Genomic DNA, 24,831 nt, shown 5'->3' with positions numbered 1-24,831 from the left:
CCTTTGTCCTTAAGAGACTGGATGACGGATTCCTGCTCCCTCTTCCATAGTGGGAACACTGATGGCTCAACATGGTTTTCTTAGACTGATGACGTTATGCTCCCTTTCCATAGTGAAACACTGATGGCTCAACATGGTTTTCTGAGAGACTGGATGATGGCTTCCTGCTCCCTCTTCCATAGTGAGAACACTGATGGCTCAACATGGGCTTCCTGGTTATGAAAGAAAGTGTGGTGGTCAATGGTAGCCACTCCCATTGTTTGAAGCAGTTGTGGTCTTTGTTGGCATGTATCCAGACCACAGAGTCCAAGTCAAACCAAGATTCTTTATTTCTGAGCTCAGAGAGAATAACAGTTACACAGCGCAGTGTAGACAGTCTGAATTCCTGAAGCATTGAGTGATTAGCAAATATCTTTATAGTTTCCTGTTCCTGGGTGGGACTTTATTCATACAAGGACACAGGTGCAAATTGGTTTGCAACACAGGATGATAGTCCCAAGAACAGGAGCTTATAATAGGACAGTTTCACAAGGTTAGTCACATACTCAGTTATGTGGACACACAAACAATTAACATTTTCCATTACAGAGTCTGAACATTTTCATTTCATTAAATCCTCAGTGGTCCAACAATGCAAATGTCAACAATGGAACAAATGCATCACATCCAAATATCACTTGATTATCTGTAGTGCTGGAGGAATGACACACCCAGATAAACACACACAAAGAGTTTTAAAAAAGGACAGTTTAAAAGAAGGAACCTGATCTTCTTTATATTCAAACTGATAGACTCCATATTCAATTCATGTTTTCTAATAAAAACAAACAAATATATGTTTGAGTATACCCTGTACCATTTAATTTCATCTGGTAAAGACAGGTAAACACATTGTCAGTCAACAATATAAGACAACGGGAGCATTGTGTATGTTCTCTGATTAATTTTAAGTCAATGTGATGTATATCAATATACACGCTAAGAGAAGTAATTTCTCTCTCCTGTGTGGATTCTCTAATGACGTTTAAATGACTGTTATGAGTAATATGTTTTCCCAGTCTGAGCTTTTCTAAGCCTTCTTCTCTGTGTGTAGTCTAATGTGTTCTTTCAGGCTTCCTAAATGGGCAAAAGCTTTGCACCCTGGGAGGAGTGGTAAGGGTTCTCTCCTGTGTGTATTCTCTCATGTTGTTTCAGCTCCCCCGAACGGCCGAAACACTTTCCACATTGGGAGCAGTGGTAAGGCTTCTGCCCTGTGTGTATTCTCTCATGTTGTTTCAGGTTTCCTATCCGGTTGAAACACTTTCCACACTGGGAGCAGTGGTAAGGCTTCTCTCCTGTGTGTATTCTCTCATGTAGTTTCAGCATCCCCGAATGGTTGAAACACTTTCCACATTGGGAGCAGTGGTAAGGCTTCTCTCCTGTGTGTATTCTCTCATGTTGTTTCAGCGCCCCAGACTGGTTGAAACACCTTCCACATTGGAAGCAGCGGTAAGGCTTCTCTCCTGTGTGTATTCTCTCATGTAGTTTCAGCTCCCCCGAACGGCCGAAACACTTTCCACATTGGGAGCAGTGGTAAGGCTTCTCTCCTGTGTGCATTATCTCATGTTGTTTCAGCGCCCCCGACTGTTTGAAACACCTTCCACATTGGAAGCAGTGGTAAGGCTTCTCTCCTGTGTGTATTCTCTCGTGTTGTTTCAGCTCCCCCAAACTGACGAAACACTTTCCACAATGGGAGCAGTGGTAAGGCTTCTCTCCTGTGTGTATTCTCTCATGTAGCTTCAGCTCCCCCGAACGGCCAAAACACTTTCCACATTGGGAGCAGTGGTAAGGCTTCTCTCCTGTGTGTATTCTCTCATGTTGTTTCAGCGCCCCTGACTGGTTGAAACCCTTTCCACACTGGGAACAGTGGTAAGGCTTCTCCCCTGTGTGCATCCTCTCGTGTTGTTTCAGGTGTGCTTTCTGGTTGAAACACTGTCCACACTGGGAGCAGTGGTAAGGCTTCTCCCCTGTGTGTATTCTCTTATGTGTTTTCAGATGTGCTTTCTGTTTAAAACTCTTTTCACACTGGGAGCACTGGTGTCGTCTTGCTGGTTTGGACGTCCCTGGCTCTGGTTCCTCTGAGTCTGGCCTTTCTCCTGCCAAAGACAGTGTTATTTTTAAATAGAGACCCGAATGAAAGCACATGATAAAACAACCTTGCTGCGAGGGTAAATCCTAAATCAGACCTCTCAATAACCTGAGGTCAGTTTTAACAATCTTAGTGTGATTTTAAAACAAATGTAGAGCTTCCTGGTAATTACTGCTATGTTTACATTACTTATTCATCCTGTTTTACAAGTCAGAACACAAAACACTAGACAGTTCTAGGACACTGAAGACACAGACGTCACTGGATTCCAATTGAACAGGTGGTTCTAAATATATAACATTCATAGCTGTATGATACAGAATGTGACCTACACACTTCCTTAAACATAAAATAACTAAAGAAGTAATTTTGTGTGGAAGTCCAAAACTTGTTTTTACGTCACAGATACAAAGCACATCAGTAACATCTCCCTGTAGTTGAAAGGGTTCGACACATTGCTGTTTAAATGGACCAATTTCTTATTTAGACATTCACAGATTTTCAACATTTTGATTATCGCTGATGTCATATTTTGGGTAAATGTTCCTAAAACTGATAGTAACAACAAAAAACAAAAATATAAACGCAACATGTAAAGTGTTGGATGTTTCACTGTTCGTCAACATTTATTCTTTGCCAAGATAATCCATCCACCTGACAGGTGTGGCATATCAAGAAGCTGATTGAACAACTTGGTTATTACACAGGTGCACCTTGTACTGGGGATAATAAAAGGCTACTCGAAAATGTGCAGTTTGTTCACACAACAATGCCACAGATCTCTGAGGGAGCGGGCAATTGGCATGCTGACTGCAGGAATGTCCACTGGAGCTGTTAGGGAATTTAATGTACAGTACCAGTCAAAAGTTTGGACTCGCCTACTCATTCAAGGGTTTTTCTTTATTTTTACTATTTTCTACATTGTAGAATAATAAAGACATCAAAATTATTAAAAAACACATGGAATCATGTAGTAACCACAAGTGTTAAATCAAAATATATATTTTATTCTTCAAAAGTTGCCACCCTTGCTTTCTCTCAACCAGCTTCACCTGGAATCCTTTTCCAACAGTCTTGTAGGCGTTCCCACATATGCTGAGAACTTGTAGGCCGCTTTCCCTTCACCTCTGCGATCCAACTCATCCCAAACCACCTTAAATTGGTTGAGGTCGGGGGATTGTGTAGGCCAGGTCATCTGATGCAGCACTCCATCACTCTCCTTCTTGGTCAAATAGCTCTTACACAACCTGGTGGTGTGTTGGGTCATTGTCCTGTTGAAAATCAAATGACAGTGGGACTAAGCCCAAACTAGATGGGATGGCATATAGCTGTAGAATGCTGTGACTTGAATAAATAAATCACTGACATTGTCAACAGCAAAGCACCCGCACACCATCACATCTCCTCCTCCATGCTTCACGGTGGGAACCACACATGCGGAGATAATCTGTTCATCTACTCCTCGTCTCACAAAGACATGACGCTCGGATCCAAAAATCTCAAATTTGGACTCATCAGACCCAAGGACAGATATCCACCGGTCTGATGTCCATTGCTCGTGTTTCTTGGCCCAAGCAAGTCTCTTCTTCTTATTGGTGTCCTTTAGTTGTGGTTTCCTTGCAGCATATTGGACCATGAAGGCTTGATTCACACAGTCTCCTCTGAACCGATGATGTTGAGATGTGTCTGTTGCTTGAACTTTGTGAAGCATTTATTTGGGCTGCAATTTCTAAGTCTGGTAACTCTAATGAACTTATGCATCAGAAGTAACTCTGGATCTTCCATTCTTGTGGTGGTCCTTAAAGTAATGATGGACTGTTGCTTCTCTTTGCTTATTTGAGCTGTTCTTGACATAATATGGACTTCGTCTTTAACCCAATAGGGCTATCTTCTGTATACCACCCCTACCTTGTCACAACACAACTGATTGGCTCAAACACATTAAAACCTCTTATGGCACATTAACTCTTGAAACTAAGGGGCACCTTTATGTGACGACCCTCCCACTCTGTCTGCCGTATTCTCTCTGTTCTTGTTTTATTTTATTTTTATTTTTTTATTTCACCTTTATTTAACCAGGTAGGCTAGTTGAGAACAAGTTCTCATTTGCAACTGCGACCTGGCCAAGATAAAGCATAGCAGTGTGAACAGACAACACAGATTTACACATGGAGTAAACAATTAGCAAGTCAATAACACAGTAGAAAAAATGGGCAGTCTATATACAATGTGTGCAAAAGGCATGAGGAGGTAGGCGAATAATACAATTTTGCAGATTAACACTGGAGTGATAAATGATCAGATGGTCATGTACAGGTAGAGGAGATATTGGTGTGCAAAAGAGCAGAAAAGTAAATAAATAAAAACAGTATAAAAACAGTATGGGAATGAGGTAGGTGAAAATGGGTGAGCTATTTACCTATAGACTATGTACAGCTGCAGCGATCGGTTAGCTGATGTTGTTTGAAGTTGGTGAGGGAGATAAAAGTCTCCAACTTCAGCGATTTTTGCAATTCGTTCCAGTCACAGGCAGCAGAGTACTGGAACGAAAGGCGGCCAAATGAGGTGTTGGCTTTAGGGATGATCAGTGAGATACACCTGCTGGAGCGCGTGCTACGGATGGGTGTTGCCATCGTGACCAGTGAACTGAGATAAGGCGGAGCTTCACCTAGCATGGACTTGTAGATGACCTGGAGCCAGTGGGTCTGGCGACGAATATGTAGTGAGGGCCAGCCGACTAGAGCATACAAGTCGCAGTGGTGGGTGGTATAAGGTGCTTTAGTGACAAAACGGATGGCACTGTGATAGACTGCATCCAGTTTGCTGAGTAGAGTGTTGGAAGCCATTTTGTAGATGACATCGCCGAAGTCGAGGATCGGTAGGATAGTCAGTTTTACTAGGGTAAGCTTGGCAGCGTGAGTGAAGGAGGCTTTGTTGCGGAATAGAAAGCCGACTCTTGATTTGATTTTTGATTGGAGATGTTTGATGTGAGTCTGGAAGGAGAGTTTGCAGTCTAGCCAGACACCTAGGTACTTATAGATGTCCACATATTCAAGGTCGGAACCATCCAGGGTGGTGATGCTAGTCGGGCATGCGGGTGCAGGCAGCGATCGGTTGAAAAGCATGCATTTGGTTTTACTCGCGTTTAAGAGCAGTTGGAGGCCACGGAAGGAGTGCTGTATGGCATTGAAGCTCGTTTGGAGGTTTGATAGCACAGTGTCCAATGACGGGCCGAAAGTATATAGAATGGTGTCGTCTGCGTAGAGGTGGATCAGGGAATCGCCCGCAGCAAGAGCAACATCATTGATATATACAGAGAAGAGTCGGCCCGAGAATTGAACCCTGTGGCACCCCCATAGAGACTGCCAGAGGACCGGACAGCATGCCCTCCGATTTGACACACTGAACTCTGTCTGCAAAGTAATTGGTGAACCAGGCAAGGCAGTCATCCGAAAAACCGAGGCTGTTGAGTCTGCCGATAAGAATATGGTGATTGACAGAGTCGAAAGCCTTGGCGAGGTCGATGAAGACGGCTGCACAGTACTGTCTTTTATCGATGGCGGTTATGATATCGTTTAGTACCTTGAGTGTGGCTGAGGTGCACCCGTGACCGGCTCGGAAACCAGATTGCACAGCGGAGAAGGTACGGTGGGATTCGAGATGGTCAGTGACCTGTTTGTTGACTTGGCTTTCGAAGACCTTAGATAGGCAGGGCAGGATGGATATAGGTCTATAGCAGTTTGGGTCCAGGGTGTCTCCCCTTTGAAGAGGGGATGACTGCGGCAGCTTTCCAATTCTTGGGGATCTCAGACGATATGAAAGAGAGGTTGAACAGGCTGGTAATAGGGGTTGCGACAATGGCGGCAGATAGTTTCAGAAATAGCGGGTCCAGATTGTCAAGCCCAGCTGATTTGTACGGGTCCAGGTTTTGCAGCTCTTTCAGAACATCTGCTATCTGGATTTGGGTAAAGGAGAACCTGGAGAGGCTTGGGTGAGGAACTATGGGGGGCGGAGCTGTTGGCCGAGGTTGGAGTAGCCAGGCGGAAGGCATGGCCAGCCGTTGAGAAGTGCTTATTGAAGTTTTCGATAATCATGGATTTATCGGTGGAGACCGTGTTTCCTAGCCTCAGTGCAGTGGGCAGCTGGGAGGAGGTTTCCTTATTAGGATGCCGGTGGGCAGAGTTGGGAGAGTCGTCAGCTACATGGGAAACACCTGGGCCAGGTGTCTCCCAGGATAAATAGACCTCTTCCACATTCATGGAGGAGACTCTCTCCATGCAGACACCTTTTGTAGATTGTGTTGTGGTTCTTGGTGGCCTTTTGTTTGTTTGCTTTGGCACCTTTCATCACCCTGCATTATCACATTCATGCAAAACACTCACTTACACTACTGATGACTGATTACACACACCATTGTATATTATACTTAGTTGCTTTAGTTAATAAATATATATTTTGCTACTCCTTATCTCCATGGTGTCTCCCTTTGTTACGGGCTTTGAGCTGGTTCGTGACATTTAAGACTCCATAATGTTTCATCATTAGATGCTACAGTCCTCCTTTTAGACTCCATAATGTTTCATCATTAGATGCTACAGTCCTCCTTTTAGACTCCATAATGTTTGATCATTAGATGCTACAGTCCTCCTTTCAGACTCCATAATGTTTCATCATTAGATGCTACAGTCCTCCTTTAAGACTCTATAATGTTTCATCATTAGATGCTACAGTCCTCCTTTAAGACTCCATAATGTTTCATCATTAGATGCTACAGTCCTCCTTTTTCATCAAGACTCCATAATGTTTCATCATTAGATGCTACAGTCCTCCTTTAAGACTCTATAATGTTTCATCATTAGATGCTCCAGTCCTCCTTTCAACTGTTTCATCATTAGATGCTACAGTCCTCCTTTAAGACTCCATAATGTTTCATCATTAGATGCTACAGTCCTCCTTTAAGACTCCATAATGTTTCATCATTAGATGCTACAGTCCTCCTTTAAGACTCCATAATGTTTCATCATTAGATGCTACAGTCCTCCTTTAAGACTCTATAATGTTTCATCATTAGATGTTTCCTTTCAGACTCATAATGTTTCATCATTAGATGCTACAGTCCTCCTTTTAGACTCCATAATGTTTCATCATTAGCAGTCCTCCTCCATAATGTTTCATCAGTCTCCATAATGTTTCATCATTAGATGCTCCAGTCCTCCTTTAGTTTCATAATTAGATGCTCAGTCCTCCTTTAAGACTCCATAATGCTTCATCATGAGCTGTTACAGTCCTCCTTTAAGTCTCCATCATGTTTAGAATGTGTCTGGAAGCGCTACTATTCTAATAATAATAATGTTATAATAGGTAATAACTAACTTTAATAACTAGGGTTAATACCTGCCTGGCGCACCAACAAAATCTTCATATTTACCCCCCTCTAACAATACCGCTACAGAATTAGCATAGTAGGCCATGTAACTTAAGGTAATCAGAAATATTTAGGACTAACTTATTCCTTGCCACCCATTCTGAAACTAACTGCAGCTCTATGTTAAGTGTTGCAGTCATTTCAGTCGCTGTAGTAGCTGACGTGTACAGTGTTGAGTCATCCGCATACATAGACTCACTGGCTTTACTCAAATGTCATTGGCATGTTGTTGGTAAAGATTGAAAAAGGTAGGTGCCAAACAGCTGCCCTGGGGAATTCCTGATTCTACCTTGAGTTTGTTGTACAGGCTTCCATTAAAGAACACTGTGTTCTGTTAGACAGGTAGCTCTGGTACGGCAGGTAGCCTAGCGGTTAGAGCGGTAGGCCAGTAACCGAGAGATTGCTGGATCGAATCCCCGAGTTGACAAGGTAAAAAACTCTGTCGTTCTGCCCCTGAACAAGGCAGTCCTAGGCCGTCATTGAAAAAAATAATTTGCTCTTAACATTTAAAAAAATAACTCTTTATCCACAATATAGCAGGGGGTGTAAAGCCATACTTTTTTGTCAGCAACAGACTATGATCGATAATGTCAAAAGCCACAATGAGTCAAACAAAACAGCCCCAACAATATTTTTATCATCAATTTCTCTCAGCCAATCAGTCATTTGTAAGTGCTGTGCTTGTTGAATGAACTTCCCTATAAGCTGAAAGTCTATATTTGTTTACTGTAAAATAGCATTGTATCTGGTCAAACACCATTCTTTAGGGTTGGTAACAGGCTGATTGGTCGGCTATTTAAGCCAGTAAAGAGAGCTTTACTATTCTTGGGGAGTGGAATGACTTTAGCTTCCCTCCAAGCCTGAGGGAACACACTTTCTAGTGGGCTTAAATTGAAGATAATGTGAATAGAACTGGCAATATCGGCCGCTATTATCCTCAATCATTTTCCATCCACGTTGTCAGACACCATGACAACATGTCATTGTTGATTTTTTTGCCCAAAATTTCATTGAAGGTGTTCCAAAGCTTTTTACAATCATTCTTCATGTCATTTATCTTTGTTTCATAGTTTCTTCTTTTTATTCAGTTTAGTCACATGATTTCTCAATTTCCAATAGGTTTGCCAATCAGATATTCAGCCAGACCTATATGCAATATCTTTTGCCTCCCTCTTCATCATACCATTTTTAAATTCCTTATCAATCCACGTGGATTTAACAGCTTTTATAGTCATTTTCTTAATGGGTGCATGCTTATTAGTAACTGGGATAAGCAATTTCATAAACGTGTCATGAGCAACGTCTGGTTGCTCGTCATTACACACCACGGACCAACAAATATTGTTTCCATTGTTGGAATCGGCAAAACTTTGAACATGGAGACATTAAAGTAGTGATAGGAAGTGAAAGAGACTGGGTGTTATGTCAGAAGTTAATGGTTCTCTGAAGAAAGACAGGTGGTAACATCCATAATGTTTTATGGAAACGGTTTTGTAAAACAAGCACCTTACATCATCTTGAAACTTTCCCTCTAAAGGTAACTTTCATCAAGGTTTTATATGGTCTATTGGTTTCTCTCTTTTCATTGGCAGAATCCATAACACCCATATACACCAGTCTATCTTCCTGTCAACTAACAGAACTCTGCTGGTTGCCCTGGTAACAGATACCAGTCTATCTTCCTGTCAACTAACAGAACTCTGCTGGTTGTCCTGGTAACAGATCCCAGTGGGCAGATCTATTTATTTGTTCAAACTGAACTACAGCACTTACTTTGATGAGTCAAATCTGATCCTTTCCTCTCTTCTCCTCCTCTCACAGTTCCACTCAGCCCCGTTGTTTTCCTGCAGTCCACCAGCAGCACAGACAACCTCTTCATACCCAGCAGTAACGTGCTACCAGGAGAGGCACGACACGGGGACTCCGGGAGGGAGGAGGGGCTAGCGTTGTCCTGGTAACCATAAAGAGGGGACACAGACGCACATCATTATGGATGCTTATGTCACTGTTGTCATGAAGTGATTTACAGAAACCCAGCCCCCAAGCGAGAGAAAGCTGTTTGCTAGACCAGACCAAGCTGTACCATCTGGTGTTCTGATCTGGAGAGACTCTTCTCTTCCTCGTCAGCATCAGGATGCTGTTGAGGCTCCCCAGAGGATCCACGATAGTCATGTCTCTCTCCTGTGTGAACGAGGACATCAAACAGATGGTAAACTTATGACCATCTATTGCAATCATAGAGTCTTACAAGAGGCATGCATATGTCTAAAATGGCCACTTTCATCATGATTTCCTAAAACAGTGTTTGTGATGCAAATGTAAAAGGGTCGTTCCACGAAATGGGTGGCTTTTGCGTCCCTTTGTTATTTTAAGTAGAAAATATGCACCAATATAGAATTTTAAAAGCCTGTTATATTAGATGAGGGGAACTTCAATATAGACCACATGGAAAATTCAATACATCTAATTGAAAAGTCCCTCAAATATATGAACCAATGGCATATCGACCCTTTAACAATTCCTACAGTACTGAACAACATATTCAAGTGTAGAACTTCAGTAGAATGCCCCTTTAAAACCACACATTAGTTCAACAACGGCATAGTTTGTGTCCCTGTTGAAGACAGTACTCACTGGTGTTAATCTGATATTCCGTCTCTTCCTCTTTCACCCCCAAAACGTCTTCCTCCTTCACCTTTATTGAGATAGCATCATCTTCCTCTCTAAACGGTTCTTTCTCTTCTTTCACTATAACAGCCTCCTCTTCCTCCTTTTTCATTCTGAAAGATTCTTTCTCCATACAGCAGACACCCTCTTCATTAGCAAGGGAGGAACTCATGTAGTTTAGTGAGCTCATGGTCAGGGATGTTAGCCAGCTAGCTAAAACACATTAGCTAATGTCTAGCCTAGTGCTAGGCTCAGTATCAATCTTTAACACGTTTGCAAATTGAACCAGTTGATACGTCAAATTGAATGTACATTAAAACGCAGACCTCCTCTTCATTAGCAGGGATGATTAACATTAGCGAATAGCCTAGTGCTCGGCTCAGTAAATGTAACAAGCAAATTAACATGGTCTAAAAATCGTCAATATTTTAACCAGTTTTAACAGAACTGTGTTTAAAACACTGAGATTAGATAATGTACATTAACATGGTCTAAAGCGTCAATCTTTCAGTTTTATGTTGGTACCGACCTGGTTAAGAGTATCCGCCTTGTTGTTCCTGAAGAAGCGTCCGTCCAGTCCATTATACGTCACGGAGAATCATCACCTGAAAGACGCTCATCGCCATCTGCTGACTGGAGTGGGTAACGCAGTTTGAAAACAATAGTTACTACACTTTTTGTATTGGAAAGAACGTCATAATTATTTAACAATAAGCTGATATATTTTCTCTTCCAAATAATACGTTCCTGTACACAGACGTAGAAGCTAATATGAAAATGTAGATGATTAATAAATACTTATATGAATAGGTAGTGTGTTGATATACATTTTCTCTGTTAATTTTTCACATTCTTTTTTATCTACATGTGACCATACTATTCCCTTAAAGCCACGCTCTATAAGATACAAATCATCCTGTAAACAACAGAACAAACACATCACATGCAAATAGCACTTGATTATCTGTAGTGCTTTACACTGGGTAGACAAAACATTAAGAACACCTGCTCCTTCCATGACTTAGAAAGACTAGGTGAATCCAGGCTAAAGCTATGATCCCTTACTGATGTCACTAGTTAAATCCACTTCAATCCGTGTAGATGAAGGGGGGAGACAGGTTATATAAGGATTTTTAAGCCTTGAGACATGAGACATGGATTGTGCATGTGTGCCATTTAGAGAGTTAATGGGGAAGACAAAATATTTAAGTTACTTTGCACGGGGTATGGTAGTAGGTGCCAGGCGCACCGGTTTGTGTCAAGAACTGCAACGCTGCTGGGTTTTTCAGCTCAACAGTTTCCCATGTGTACCAAGAGTGGTCCACCACCCAAACAGTGGTGGTTTGTGCCGTTTAAGATGAGGCAGGACGATGTGTTTTTTCATGAGCATGGCCTTAATTCTATTACAGTATATTGGATGACTGTCATTCATATGTCCCTCACCCTGTTCAATGTAACAGCAATAGGTTTAGGCTACTACATGATACTCTAATTGTCCCTATACCCATCATGAGGTAGCAACCTAGCCTATGAATGAATGTTTAGAATGTAGGTTCACACAGGTCGAGAGAAAATTTTGCGATGACAGACAGTGACACATAGACAGACAGTGACAAATTCAATACTTCCTTGCACACTCTCGCCTGCATCTAGCTGAAATAGAGATATCACTGCACAAATTCAGGTATGTTTATCCCCGTTTTGTTCCATTTAAACGTTTGTCAACAGAATGGGTGGAATGAATACACCCCTGATCATGCATAAACACAGTTCACTTTCATTACAGACACGTTGTATTCCTTCTTGCATCTATGTGCTCTCCTCTTATCACCTTCTCCCTTTGTTTCTGTACTTCAATGCACAACACATCAGCTGTATGTCACCAGGAGAAAAAACCTTTCCAAGCCAAACCATTTCATAACTGCTACACACAGCTTACATTGTTGTCACCATATTAGCTAAAATAACATCATAGTCAACAGAGCTAATAGAACTAACTCGTTAGTAAACCTGCTACAATCATGCAGTAACGTTACAGTGTACAGTCAGTAAGCAGTTTAGCACTTACCTTGGCGGGTCCCAGTGGCAATAAATTAGTAAAACCAAAAGCTTGCCTTGACTTGGAAGAGTTCCAGTGTTGTGTTGGATAGTCATAGCCAGCTAGCTAACATAGCATCGCTCTGTTTGAGCCAAGTGTTTGAGTAGACTAAACTAGATAGCTGCATTTGCTAGCTAAGTAAGTGAAACTGAAAGTGGAAAATAAATGACGAAATATCTCTCTCTCGCTTCTCCTTCATTTTGGAATAAAATAATTTGTTCAAAACTGTTCAACTATTGTATTTTTCTCTCTTTTAATCAACTACTCACCACATGTTATGCACTGCAGTGCTAGCTAGCTGTAGCTTATGCTTTCAGTACTAGATACATTCGCTGATCCTTTCATTGGTTGGACATCATGTCAGTTCATGCTGCAAGAGCTCTGATGGGTTGGAGGATGTCCTCCGGAAGTTGTCATAATAACAGTATAAGTCTATGGAAGCCTTGAGAACCATAAACCTCCTAGGTTTTGTATTGAAGTCAATGTATCCAGAGGAGGATGCAAAATAGTATGTTTTAATAAATTATTTGGTGACGTGATTATATTTAGTTTAGTTTTATCTAAAAAAGGACAGCTTTTAAATATTTAATACAAGACGATGGTTCTCCCCTTCCTCCTCTGAGGAGACCCCACTGCACGCAAAGGACACCCAGCCAACTTGACACAATTGTGGGAAGCATTGGAGTAAACATGGGCCAGCATCCCTGTGGAACACTTTCGACAGCTTGAAGAGTCCATAACTCAATGAATTGAGGCTGTTCTGAAGGGAAAAGGGGAGGGTCCAACTCCATATTAGGAAGTTGTTCCAAATGGTTGGTATAATCAGTGGATATATCTGCCATTTAGCAGACACTTTTATCCAAAGGGATTTACATTCATGTGTGCAAACACTTTACATATGGGTGGTCCCAGGAATCAAACCCACTACCCTGGTTTAACAAGCACTATACTCCACCAACTGAGCTACAGGACCACAAGGAATGATCAAGGAATGACGCAGATAAACACACACAGCCTGAGTTTCAAAAATATAATTGAATCAAAGACCGTAACATTGAAACAGACATACTTCATATTTAGTTACGATCAAATATCATTTGTCACATGCGCTGAATACAACAGGTGTAGATCTTAACGTGAAATGCTTACTGACAAACCCTTAAACAACAACATAGATAAGAAAAATAAGGGTTAAGAAAATATTACCAAAATAAAACGTTCAAAAAAGTAACACAATAAAAACAAAAACGAGACAAAATACAGGAGGTTCCAGTACAGAGTCAATGTGGAGGCTATATACAGGAGGTTCCAGTACAGAGTCAATGTGGAGGCTGTATACAGGGGTTCCAGTACAGAGTCAATGTGGAGGCTGTATACAGGAGGTACCAGTACAGAGTCAATGTGGAGGCTATATACAGGAGGTACCAGTACAGAGTCAATGTGGAGGCTATATACAGGGGGTACCAGTACAGAGTCAATGTGGAGGCTGTATACATGAGGTACCAGTACAGAGTCAATGTGGAGGCTATATACAGGAGGTACCAGTACAGAGTCAATGTGGAGGCTATATACAGGGGGTAGTACCAGTAGAGTCAATGTGGAGGCTATATACAGGAGGTACCAGTACAGAGTCAATGTGTACAGAGGCTATATACAGGAGGTACCAGTACAGAGTCAATGTGGAGGCTATATACAGGAGGTACCAGTACAGAGTCAATGTGGAGGCTGTATACAGGGGTACAGGAGGTTCCAGTACAGAGTCAATGTGGAGGCTGTATACAGGGTAGGTACCAGTACAGAGTCAATGTGGAGGCTGTATACAGGGGAGGCTATATACAGGAGGTACCAGTACAGGAGGTCCAACAGAGTAAATGCAGAGTCAATATGGAGGCTATATACAGGAGGTACCAGTACAGAGTCAATATGGAGGCTATATACAGGAGGTACCAGTACAGAGTCAATGTGGAGGCTGTATACAGGAGGTTCCAGTACAGAGTCAATGTGGAGGCTGTATACAGGGGTTCCAGTACAGAGTCAATGTGGAGGCTGTATACAGGAGGTACCAGTACAGAGTCAATGTGGAGGCTGTATACATGAGGTACCAGTACAGAGAGGCTACAGGAGGTACCAGTACAGAGTCAATGTGGAGGCTATATACAGGAGGTACCAGTACAGAGTAAATGTGGAGGCTATATACATGAGGTACCAGTACAGAGTCAATGTGGAGGCTATATACATGAGGTTCCAGTACAGAGTAAATGTGGAGGCTATATACAGGAGGTACCAGTACAGAGTCAATGTGGAGGCTATATACAGGAGGTACCAGTGCAGAGTCAATGTGGAGGCTATATACAGGGGGTACCAGTACAGAGTCAATGTGGAGGCTATATACAGGAGGTACCAGTACAGAGTCAATGTGGAGGCTATATACAGGGGGTACCAGTACAGAGTCAATGTGGAGGATATATACAGGAGGTACCAGTGCAGAGTCAATGTGGAGGCTATATACAGGGGGTACCAGTACAGAGTCAATGTGGAGGCTATATACAGGAGGTACCAGTACAGAGTCAATGTGGAGGCTATATACAGGAGGTACCAGTACTAGAGGTAAATGTGGAGGCTATATACAGGAGGTATCTGTGGATGAAACCAATATTAACCTCTTTGGCTAATGCAGTGGCAGGGACTGGGAACAGGTCTGGAGAAACCTGGCACCATCCCTACGGTGAATCGTGGTGGTGGCGTCCTGATTTGAACCCGACCGAACAACTCTGAAGAAATCCTGAAAATAGCTGCGCAGTGACGCTCTCCATCAAACTGACAGATCTTGAGAGGATCTGCAGAGAAGAATGGGAGAAACTCCACAAATACAGGGGTGCCAAGATTGTAGTGTTATACCCAAGGCGGCTTGAGGCTATAATCACTGCTAAAAGTGCTTCAACAAAGCACTGAGTTAAGGTTCTGAATACTTATTTAAATGTGATATTTCAGTTTTAATATTTAAATGCATTTGCAAACATTTCTAAAATACTGTTGTTGCTTCGTCATTATAGGGTGTTGTGCAGATTCATGAGGAAAACCTCCCAATTGAATCAATTTTAGAATATTCCAGTAAATTCAGGAAGCAAAGTGGAAATTCCAATTCTCTTCTATGGTTTTCAATGAGGAAAATGTGGAATTTGGTTTACTTTCTGAATTGACTGGAAATGAAATGGATTTGACTCCAAACCTGGTTTTACTACAAATCTGTCAGCGTCATCATTTAGTCAATCGATGTTATAATGCATAAAGCTCACAGATGTGATTGTTCTCATTCAGAGTAAATTATTCTAATTGAATAAAACAGAATTAAACAAATAAAATGTATTATGTACCTCAATAACTTCAACAACCTGGTTGATTCTCTGGTTGATTCTCTGCTCAACAACACTGATCGCGTCAAACTTTGCTGTGTGTCCAGGTTGTCACTTCTGTCATCAGCTACTAACACCAGTGCTGCACCTTTGTCCTTGAGAGACTGGACGACGGCTTCCTGCTCCCTCTTCCATAGTGAGAACACTGATGGCTCAACATGGTTTTCTGAGAGACTGGATGAAGGCATCATGGTCCCTCTTCCATAGTGAGAACACTGATGGCTCAACATGGTTTTCTGAGAGACTGGATGAAGGCATCCTGGTCCCTCTTCCATAGTGAGAACACTGATGGCTCAACATGGTTTTCTGAGAGACTGGATGACGGCTTCCTGCTCCCTCTTCCATAGTGGGAACACTGATGGCTCAACATGGGCTTCCTGGTTATGAAAGAAAGTGTGGTGGTCAATGGTAGCCTCTCCCATTGTTTGAAGCAGTTGTAGTCTTTGTTGGCATGTATCCAGACCCCAGAATGGTAGTAGAAAGGAGCCTGTTCCCCGCATGCTTCCTCACAATCATTGTCTGGATCGACCACTCCCCCACCTGACCACAGGACCAGAATTGCTGTCTGATCTTCATTCCTACAGCCTTCATCTCCATCCCTGGTGTCTCTTCACTGTCTGATCTTCATTCCTACAGCCTTCATCTCTGTCCCTGGAGTCTCTTCACTGTCTGATCTTCATTCCTACAGCCTTCATCACCATCCCTGGAGTCTCTTCACTGTCTGATCTTCATTCCTACAGCCTTCATCTCCGTCCCTGGAGTCTCTTCACTGTCTGATCTTCATTCCTACAGCCTTCATCACCGTCCCTGGAGTCTCTTCACTGTCTGATCTTCATTCCTACAGCCTTCATCTCCATCCCTGGTGTCTCTTCACTGTCTGATCTTCATTCCTACAGCCTTCATCTCTGTCCCTGGAGTCTCTTCACTGTCTGATCTTCATTCCTACAGCCTTCATCACCGTCCCTGGAGTCTCTTCACTGTCTGATCTTCATTCCTACAGCCTTCATCACCATCCCTGGAGTCTCTTCACTGTCTGATCTTCATTCCTACATCCTTCAACACCTTCCCTGGAGTCTCTTCACTGTCTGATCTTCATTCCTACAGCCTTCATCTCTGTCCCTGGAGTCTCTTCACTGTCTGATCTTCATTCCTACAGCCTTCATCACCGTCCCTGGAGTCTCTTCACTGTCTGATCTTCATTCCTACAGCCTTCATCACCATCCCTGGAGTCTCTTCACTGTCTGATCTTCATTCCTACATCCTTCAACACCTTCCCTGGAGTCTCTTCACTGTCTGATCTTCATTCCTACAGCCTTCATCTCTGTCCCTGGAGTCTCTTCACTGTCTGATCTTCATTCCTACAGCCTTCATCACCGTCCCTGGAGTCTCTTCACTGTCTGATCTTCATTCCTATAGCCTTCATCACCATCCCTGGAGTCTCTTCACTGTCTGATCTTCATTCCTACAGCCTTCAACACCATCCCTGGAGTCTCTTCACTGTCTGATCTTCATTCCTACAGCCTTCATCTCCGTCCCTGGAGTCTCTTCACTGTCTGATTTTCATTCCTACAGCCTTCATCTCCATCCCTGGAGTCTCTTCACTGTCTGTTCTTCATTCCTACAGCCTTCATCACCATCCCTGGAGTCTCTTCACTGTCTGATCTTCATTCCTACAGCCTTCATCCCCTTCCCTGGAGTCTATTCACTGTCTGATCTTCATTCCTACAGCCTTCATCCCCATCCCTGGAGTCTATTCACTGTCTGATCTTCATTCCTACAGCCTTCATCTCCGTCCCTGGAGTCTCTTCACTGTCTGATCTTCATTCCTAAGCCTTCATCACCATCCCTGGAGTCTATTCACTGTCTGATCTTCATTCCTACAGCCTTCATCTCCATCCCTGGAGTCTCTTCACTGTCTGATCTTCATTCCTACAGACTTCATCACCATCCCTGGAGTCTCTTCACTGTCTGATCTTCATTCCTACAGCCTTCATCACCATCCCTGGAGTCTCTTCACTGTCTGATCTTCATTCCTACAGCCTTCATCACCATCCCTGGAGTCTCTTCACTGTCTGATCTTCATTCCTACAGCCTTCATCACCGTCCCTGGAGTCTCTTCACTGTCTGATCTTCATTCCTACAGCCTTCATCTCCGTCCCTGGAGTCTCTTCACTGTCTGATCTTCATTCCTACAGCCTTCATCACCATCCCTGGAGTCTCTTCACTGAGTAAGTAAAGATAGTATAAGAAACCTCTCCCATTCTACTTCTCTATTATCTTTGTTTAGAAATAGTCATTTGTGTGACCTAATGATTTTCCCTACAATTTATTTTAAGGATTTAGAAATATAGAAAATGTAGAACGAGGAATGTCAGAGTCTGGAATATAAATATATACAGTTGGTTTAAAATGTATATGATGGTGTGTCTAGACATTATGGACCGTATATGAATATAAAAGGTGTGTACAGTAGTAGCTGCATTGTATTGTTGCTATAGGAGTTTATGATTAATAATTATATTTACTTCAAGACACACTAAGATGTCACCATACTATTCATTTAAAGCCCCTCTGTCAGATATAAATCATCAGAGTGGGAAACCAACTGACATGGAAACAATGGAGCAAATGTATCACTATCAGAGGGTTGTATTATGACATCATATAGAACTACTCAGACATTCCAAATCAGGCTTCATCCACATCATGAAGGTGGATATTGATCCAACCATTTCAAAAGTAATGACTGGGCTGATGGAAACAGGTTATGCCTGAACAATTTTATAAAAGCCGACAAACTATATGTTAGTTTGTTTGACATGGTGGGGACTTTTTGTGTCAGTAAAAATGTATAAGCGAGAAATGGAGGTGGAAACTCCTTTATGAGCAAATATTTATATAATAACCATCACATCTTAGTTAACTTGGAGTCACGTGATGATATGTTGTGTGGTTCTCCCACTCGACTTGGGAACCCATGTAGTTTATTAGGCTACAGATGAAATAAGTTATGAACTTCACAGGGTGGTGAAAGTGCACGTGATGAGCTTGATGCTCCTTTCCAATACATTTTGAGGGTCTTATTCTGGTGACATGATGATCGATGCATAGCTGCCATTTGACAAATAAAATAATATCTCTCTCATCCATAATAATCTCATCATGTAGGTAGCCTACCAACACTGTATCTATGAGCTGCTGGCTACAGTGCACGGGACAAGATCATTTTTGCTATATAATGCAAGTTTTGTTAAACCATCAGTAGAGTTGAAAATGAAACCATTGGGAATTTAACAGCAAAAGTTAAACCTTTATTGGGAATAAACCTGTAACAGCAAAAATGTTATTTATTTTTTGAACACAAAGCCTTTAATCTGCAATAAACCTGTTTGATAGAAACATTTCTGGTGGGAAAATGTATATATTGTTTCATTTACAGATTTTTGAATATTCACATGAAAATCTGTCTCAAATTACATGGAAACTTAGCTACTAAGGTGGATATATAAAGTGGAACGAGGAACTCTTCTTTGAGACAATGATAAACAGCAATCCTTGGGAGAGTTGTGGTGGATATTATAAAATAAGGATCTGCTGGAGTCCAAGTCAAACCAAGATTCTTTATTTCTGAGCTCAGAGAGAATAACAGAGTTACACAGTGCAGTGTAGACAGTCTGAATTCCTGAAGCATTGAGTGATGAGCACATATCTTTATAGTTTCCTGTTCCTGGGAGGGACTTTATTCATACAAGGACACAGGTGTAAATTGATTTGCAACACAGGATGATACTCCCAAGAACAGGAGCTTATAATAGGACAGTTTCACAAGGTTAGTCACATACTCAGTTGTGGACACACAAACAACTAACATTTTCCATTACAGAGTCTGAACATTTTCATTTCATTAAATCATCAGTGGGCCAACAATGCAAATATAAACAATGGAACAAATGCATCACATCCAAATATCACTGTATTATCTGTAGTGCTGGAGGAATGACACACCCAGATAAACACACAGTCAGAGTTGAAAAAAGGACCATTTAAACACATGGAATCTGATCTATCCTACATTTGAACACAAGAAAACTGATTTACATTATATTCAAACTGACATACTCCATATTGTCACGATGTGGCCTTTTCTGGGTATAGATTGTGGCTTCCCCCTCTCCTACAACCAGGTTCTGTTATCTCAGGTCGTAACTACCTGGCGGAGACTCCCGCCCCCTTTTCATACAGAGAGAGACCACAGAGTGAACAAAGGAATTCACATGGCCGAACTCCTAAATCCCCAAAATGGCAAAATTAAACTATATGTCCACCTTTGAGAGTGTGGGAAGGGTCTGTGGACACTTAAGGGACAGTTATGTTGAGTGTGTTTCATTTGGTGACCTTAGAGAGGACTGGAAACACACATAACTATGTCTCAATGTGTACATTTCTCAATTATGGGGTTTGCATCTAATTCTTGTATAAAATGAATGAGTAAAGATGCAACTATATATGAAATGATGTAATGTGATGTTAAACCTTTAATGTGAGAGAATTGTATTCCTTTAAAAGTGTAACTAAGTCATTGGTCCCCGAGGGCACAGACATGATCTGGTGTCATGGAACAGCCTATCCTATTGTTTCTCAGAATAAAAGCCCCTCCTAAAAAAAATCCTCTTCAGGATTCATCCTCTTCCCTTTGTCAACCAAGCCGTCATATCAGCTTAGCCCAGTAGGGAATCTTCCCTATCATTCATTAGTAACCAGTATCTACTGTTTGTTTGCACATTTCTGTGATTATTTAGTTAGTAAATAAATGATTAAGCCAATTGGTGTATGGATGATTTATTTAATAAAAGGCTGGGTTATTCAGATAACCAACAATTTACGACGTTTGGAATGAGACTGATGTGAGGTAAAGAATAATTCATTAATATAAAACTAATTGAACAGATAATAAAATATCAGAAGAGTTACATTCGGAAAAGTATAACTTTGTAATCTGAAGTCTTTCCGTGGTGCCCCGACTTCCTAGTTAATTAAATGTACATGATTGGTTTAATCAGTAATAATAATTACAGAGAATTGACTTAATAAAATAAGTCTTCACTTTTAATGATGGCAAAGACACCTGAATATTGAATTCATATTTTCTAATAAAAATTTCGCAAATATATTTTTTGAGTTGACTTTGTACCATTCAATTTCATGTGGTATAAACAAGTAAACACATTCTCAGTCAACAATATAAGACAATTGGGAGCACTGTGTATGTTCTCTGATGAATTTTAAGTCAATGTGTTGTGAAATATACATTTACACACAAGGAGAAGTCATTATTCTCTCCTGTGTGGATTCTCACATGTTTTTTACGCTACTGATGAGTAAAAAGCCTTCCCCCAGTCTGAACATTTGTAAGGCTTCTCCCCCCGTGTGCGGTCTCATGTCTTCTTTCAGGTGTCCTAATTGGGTAAAAACACATTGCACGCTGGGATCAGTGGTAAGATTTCTCCCTGTGTGAATTCGCTCGTGCTCTTTCAGGCTTCCTGACCGGCTAAAACTCTTTCCACACTGGGCGCAAAGGAAAGGCTTCTCCCCTGTGTGTATTCGCAAATGATCTTTGAGGGTGTCTAACCGCTTAAAACTCTTTCCACACTGGGAGCAATGGTGAGGCTTCGCTCCTGTGTGTATCCTCTCATGTCTTTTCATGTTAACTAAATGGTTAAAACTCTTTCCACAATGGGAACAGTAGTAAGGCTTCTCCCCTGTGTGAATTCGCTCATGAGCTTCCAGCTTAACTAACGCTGTAAAACTCTTTCCACACTGGGAGCAATGGTATGGCTTCTCCCTGTGTGTATTCTCCCATGTCTTTTCATGTTTCCTAACTGGTTAAAACTATTTCCACACTGGCCGCAATGGTATGGCTTCTCTCCTGAGTGTATTCGCTCATGAGCTTTTCATGTTTCCTAACAGCTAAAACTATTTCCACACTGGCCGCAATGGTATGGCTTCTCTCCCGTGTGTATTCGCTCATGAGCTTTGAGGCTTCCTAACCGGCTAAAACTAATGGTACGGCTTCTCTCCTGTGTGTGTCCTCTCAGGTCTTTTCAGGCTTCCTAACTTGAGGTCTGGGAGCAGAGGTGTCGTCTTGATGTTGTGGTGGTCTTTGGTTCCTCCAAGTTTGGTTTTCCTCCTGCCAAAGACAGTGTTTATATAAAAAGAGACCAGAATGAAACCTCCACTCTCCAATTTTTTGTAAATTTGTTTACATTGCTTTGCCATCCACGTGACAGGTGTAGCATATCAAAAGCTGATTAAACAGCATAACACAGGTGTACCTTGTGCTGGGGACACTAAAAAGCTACTCTAAGATGTACAGTTGTCACACAACACAATGCCACAGATGTCTCAAGTTTTGAGGGAGTGTGCAAATGGATTGGGGACTGCAGGAATATCCACTGAGCTGCTACCAGAGAATTGAATGTTGCATTCTCTACCACCAGCCGCCTCCAATGTCTTTTTAGAGAATTTGGAAGTCCGTCCAACAGGCCTCACAACTGCAGATCAAGGACCTCCAGATCGTCTGAGATCAGCCACCCGACATCTGATGAAACTGAGGAGTATTTATCCTTGAGGACTATTTAACAAAGCCCTTTGTGGGGAAAACTAATTCTGATTCGCTGGGCCTGGCTCCCAAGTGGGTGGGCTTACGCCCCAACAGATCCACTAAATGCGCCCCTGCCCAGTCATGTGAAGTCCATAGATTAGGGCCTAATAAATGTATTTACGTTGACTACTTTCCTAATTTGAACTGTAAATCATTGAAATTGTTGTTTTCATGTCTGTTCAGTATATACATACAGTGGAGAGAACAAGTATTTGATACACTGCCGATTATGCAGGTTTTCCTACTTACAAAGCACGAGAGGTCTGTCATTTTTTTAATCATAGGAACACTTCAACTGTGAGAGACGGAATCTGAAACTAAAATCCAGAAAATCACATTGTATGATTTTTTAAGTAATTCATATGCATTTTATTGCATGACATAAGTATTTGATCACCTACCAACCAGTAACAATTCCGCTCTCACAGACCTGTTAGTTTTTCTTTAAGAATCCCTCCTGTTCTCCACTCCACTGTATTAACTGCACCTGTTTGAACTCGTTACCTGTATAAAAGACACCTGTCCACACACTCAATCAAACAGACTCCAACCTCTCCACAATGGCCAAGACCAGAGAGGGTGTAAGGACATCAGGGATAAAATTGCAGACCTGCACAAGGCTGGGATGGGCTACAGGACAATAGGCAAGCAGCTTGGTGAGAAGGCAACAACTGTTGGCGCAATTGTTAGAAATGGAAGAAGTTCAAGATGACGGTCAATCACCCTCGGTCTGGGGCTCCATGAAAGATCTCACCTTGTGGGGAATCAATGATCATGAGGAAGGTGAGGGATCATCCCAGAAATACACGGCAGGACCTGGTCAATGACCTGAAGAGAGCTTGGACCAGTCTCAAAAAGAACCATTAACCAGTAACACACTATGCCGTCATGGATTCCAAATCCTGCAGCGCCGCCAGGTCGTTCCCCCTGCTCAGCCAGCGCATGTCCAGCCCGTCTGAAGTTTGCCAATGACCATCTGGATGATCCAGAGGAGGAATGGGAGAAGGTCATGTGGTATGATGAGACAAAAATAGAGCTTTTGGGTCTAAACTCCACTCGCCGTGTTTGGAGGAAGAAGAAGGATGAGTACAACCCCAAGAACACCATCCAAACCGTGAAGCATGGAGGTGGAAACATCATTCTTTGGGGATGCTTTTCTGAAAAGGGGACAGGACGACTGCACTGTATTGAGGGGAGGATGGATGGGGCCATGTATCGCGAGATCTTGGCCAACAACCTCCTTCCCTCAGTAAGAGTATTGAAGATGGGTCGTGGCTGGGTCTTCCAGCATGACAACGACCCGAAACACACAGCCAGGGCAACTAAGGAGTGGCTCCGTAAGAAGCCACTCAAGGTCCTGGAGTGGCCTAGCCAGTCACCAGACCTGAACCCAATAGAAAATCGTTGGAGCGAGCTGAAAGTCCGTATTGCCCAGCGACAGCCCTGAAACCTGAAGGATCTGGAGAAGGTCTGTATGGAGGAGTGGGCCAAAATCCCTGATGCAGTGTGTGCAAACCTGGTCAAGAACTACAGGAAACATATCATCTCTGTAATTGCAAACAAAGGTTTCTGTACCAAACATTAAGTTATGCTTTTCTGATGTATCAAATACTTATGTCATGCAATAAAATGCAAATTAATTACTTAAAAATCATATACAATGCGGTTTTCTGGATTTTTGTTTTAGATTCCGTCTCTCACTGTTGAAGTGAACCTATGACAAAAATTACAGACCTCTAAATGCTTTGTAAGTAGGAAAACCTGCAAAATCGGCAGTGTGTTAAATACTTGTTCTCCCCACTGTGTATAGAGAACCAGTCAAAGGTGGACACACCTACTCATTCAAGGGTTTTTCTTTATTTTTTAAAACTATTTTCTACATTGTAGAATAATAGTGAAGACATTAAAACTATGAAATAACACAAATGGAATCATGTAGTAAACAAAAAGTGTTAAACAAATCAAAATATATTTTATATTTGAGATTCTTCAAAGTAGCCACCCTTTGTCTTGATGACAGCTTTGCACACTCTTGGCATTCTCTCAACCAGCTTCATAGTCATCTGGAAAGCATTTCAATTAACAGGTGCCTTGTTTAAATATTAATGTGTTTTTCCTTCTTAGTGCGTTTGAGCCAATCAGTTGCGTTGTGACAAGTTAAAGGGGTATACAGAAGACAGCCCTATTTGGTAAAAGACCAAGTCCAAATGGCTCAAATAAGCAAAGAGAAACAACAGTCCATCATTACTTGAAGACATGGTCAGTCAATACCGAAAATTTCAAGAACATTGAAAGTTTCTTTAAGTACAGTCGCAAAACCATCAAAAGCTACGATGAAACTGGCTCTCATGAGGACCTCCACAGTAAAGGAAGACCCTCAAATTGCAGCCCAAATAAATGATTTACAGAGTTCAATTAAGAGACACATCTCAACATCAA

General features: G+C 41.9%; 1 protein-coding gene across 1 annotated transcript; it reads right to left on the bottom strand.

The window, feature by feature from the left end:
- Positions 1 to 311: 311 nt before the first annotated feature.
- Positions 312 to 10,380, bottom strand: LOC127920519 (zinc finger protein 501-like). The gene is made up of 4 exons (XM_052504573.1): positions 10,188 to 10,380; positions 9,637 to 9,734; positions 9,327 to 9,504; positions 312 to 2,135 (listed from the first exon to the last, which is right to left on the bottom strand). The coding sequence occupies exons 1-4, from the start codon at positions 10,351 to 10,353 to the stop codon at positions 1,117 to 1,119; spliced, it is 1,461 nt and encodes a 486-aa protein (XP_052360533.1). The 5' UTR covers positions 10,354 to 10,380; the 3' UTR covers positions 312 to 1,116.
- Between the last annotated feature and the right edge of the window lie 14,451 nt (positions 10,381 to 24,831).

Source organism: Oncorhynchus keta, unplaced genomic scaffold, assembly GCF_023373465.1.
Source record: "Oncorhynchus keta strain PuntledgeMale-10-30-2019 unplaced genomic scaffold, Oket_V2 Un_contig_19769_pilon_pilon, whole genome shotgun sequence".
Lineage (NCBI taxonomy): Eukaryota > Metazoa > Chordata > Actinopteri > Salmoniformes > Salmonidae > Oncorhynchus > Oncorhynchus keta.
The sequence above is the reverse complement of the archived record's forward strand: the minus strand, read 5'-3'. Positions and strand labels throughout refer to the sequence as shown.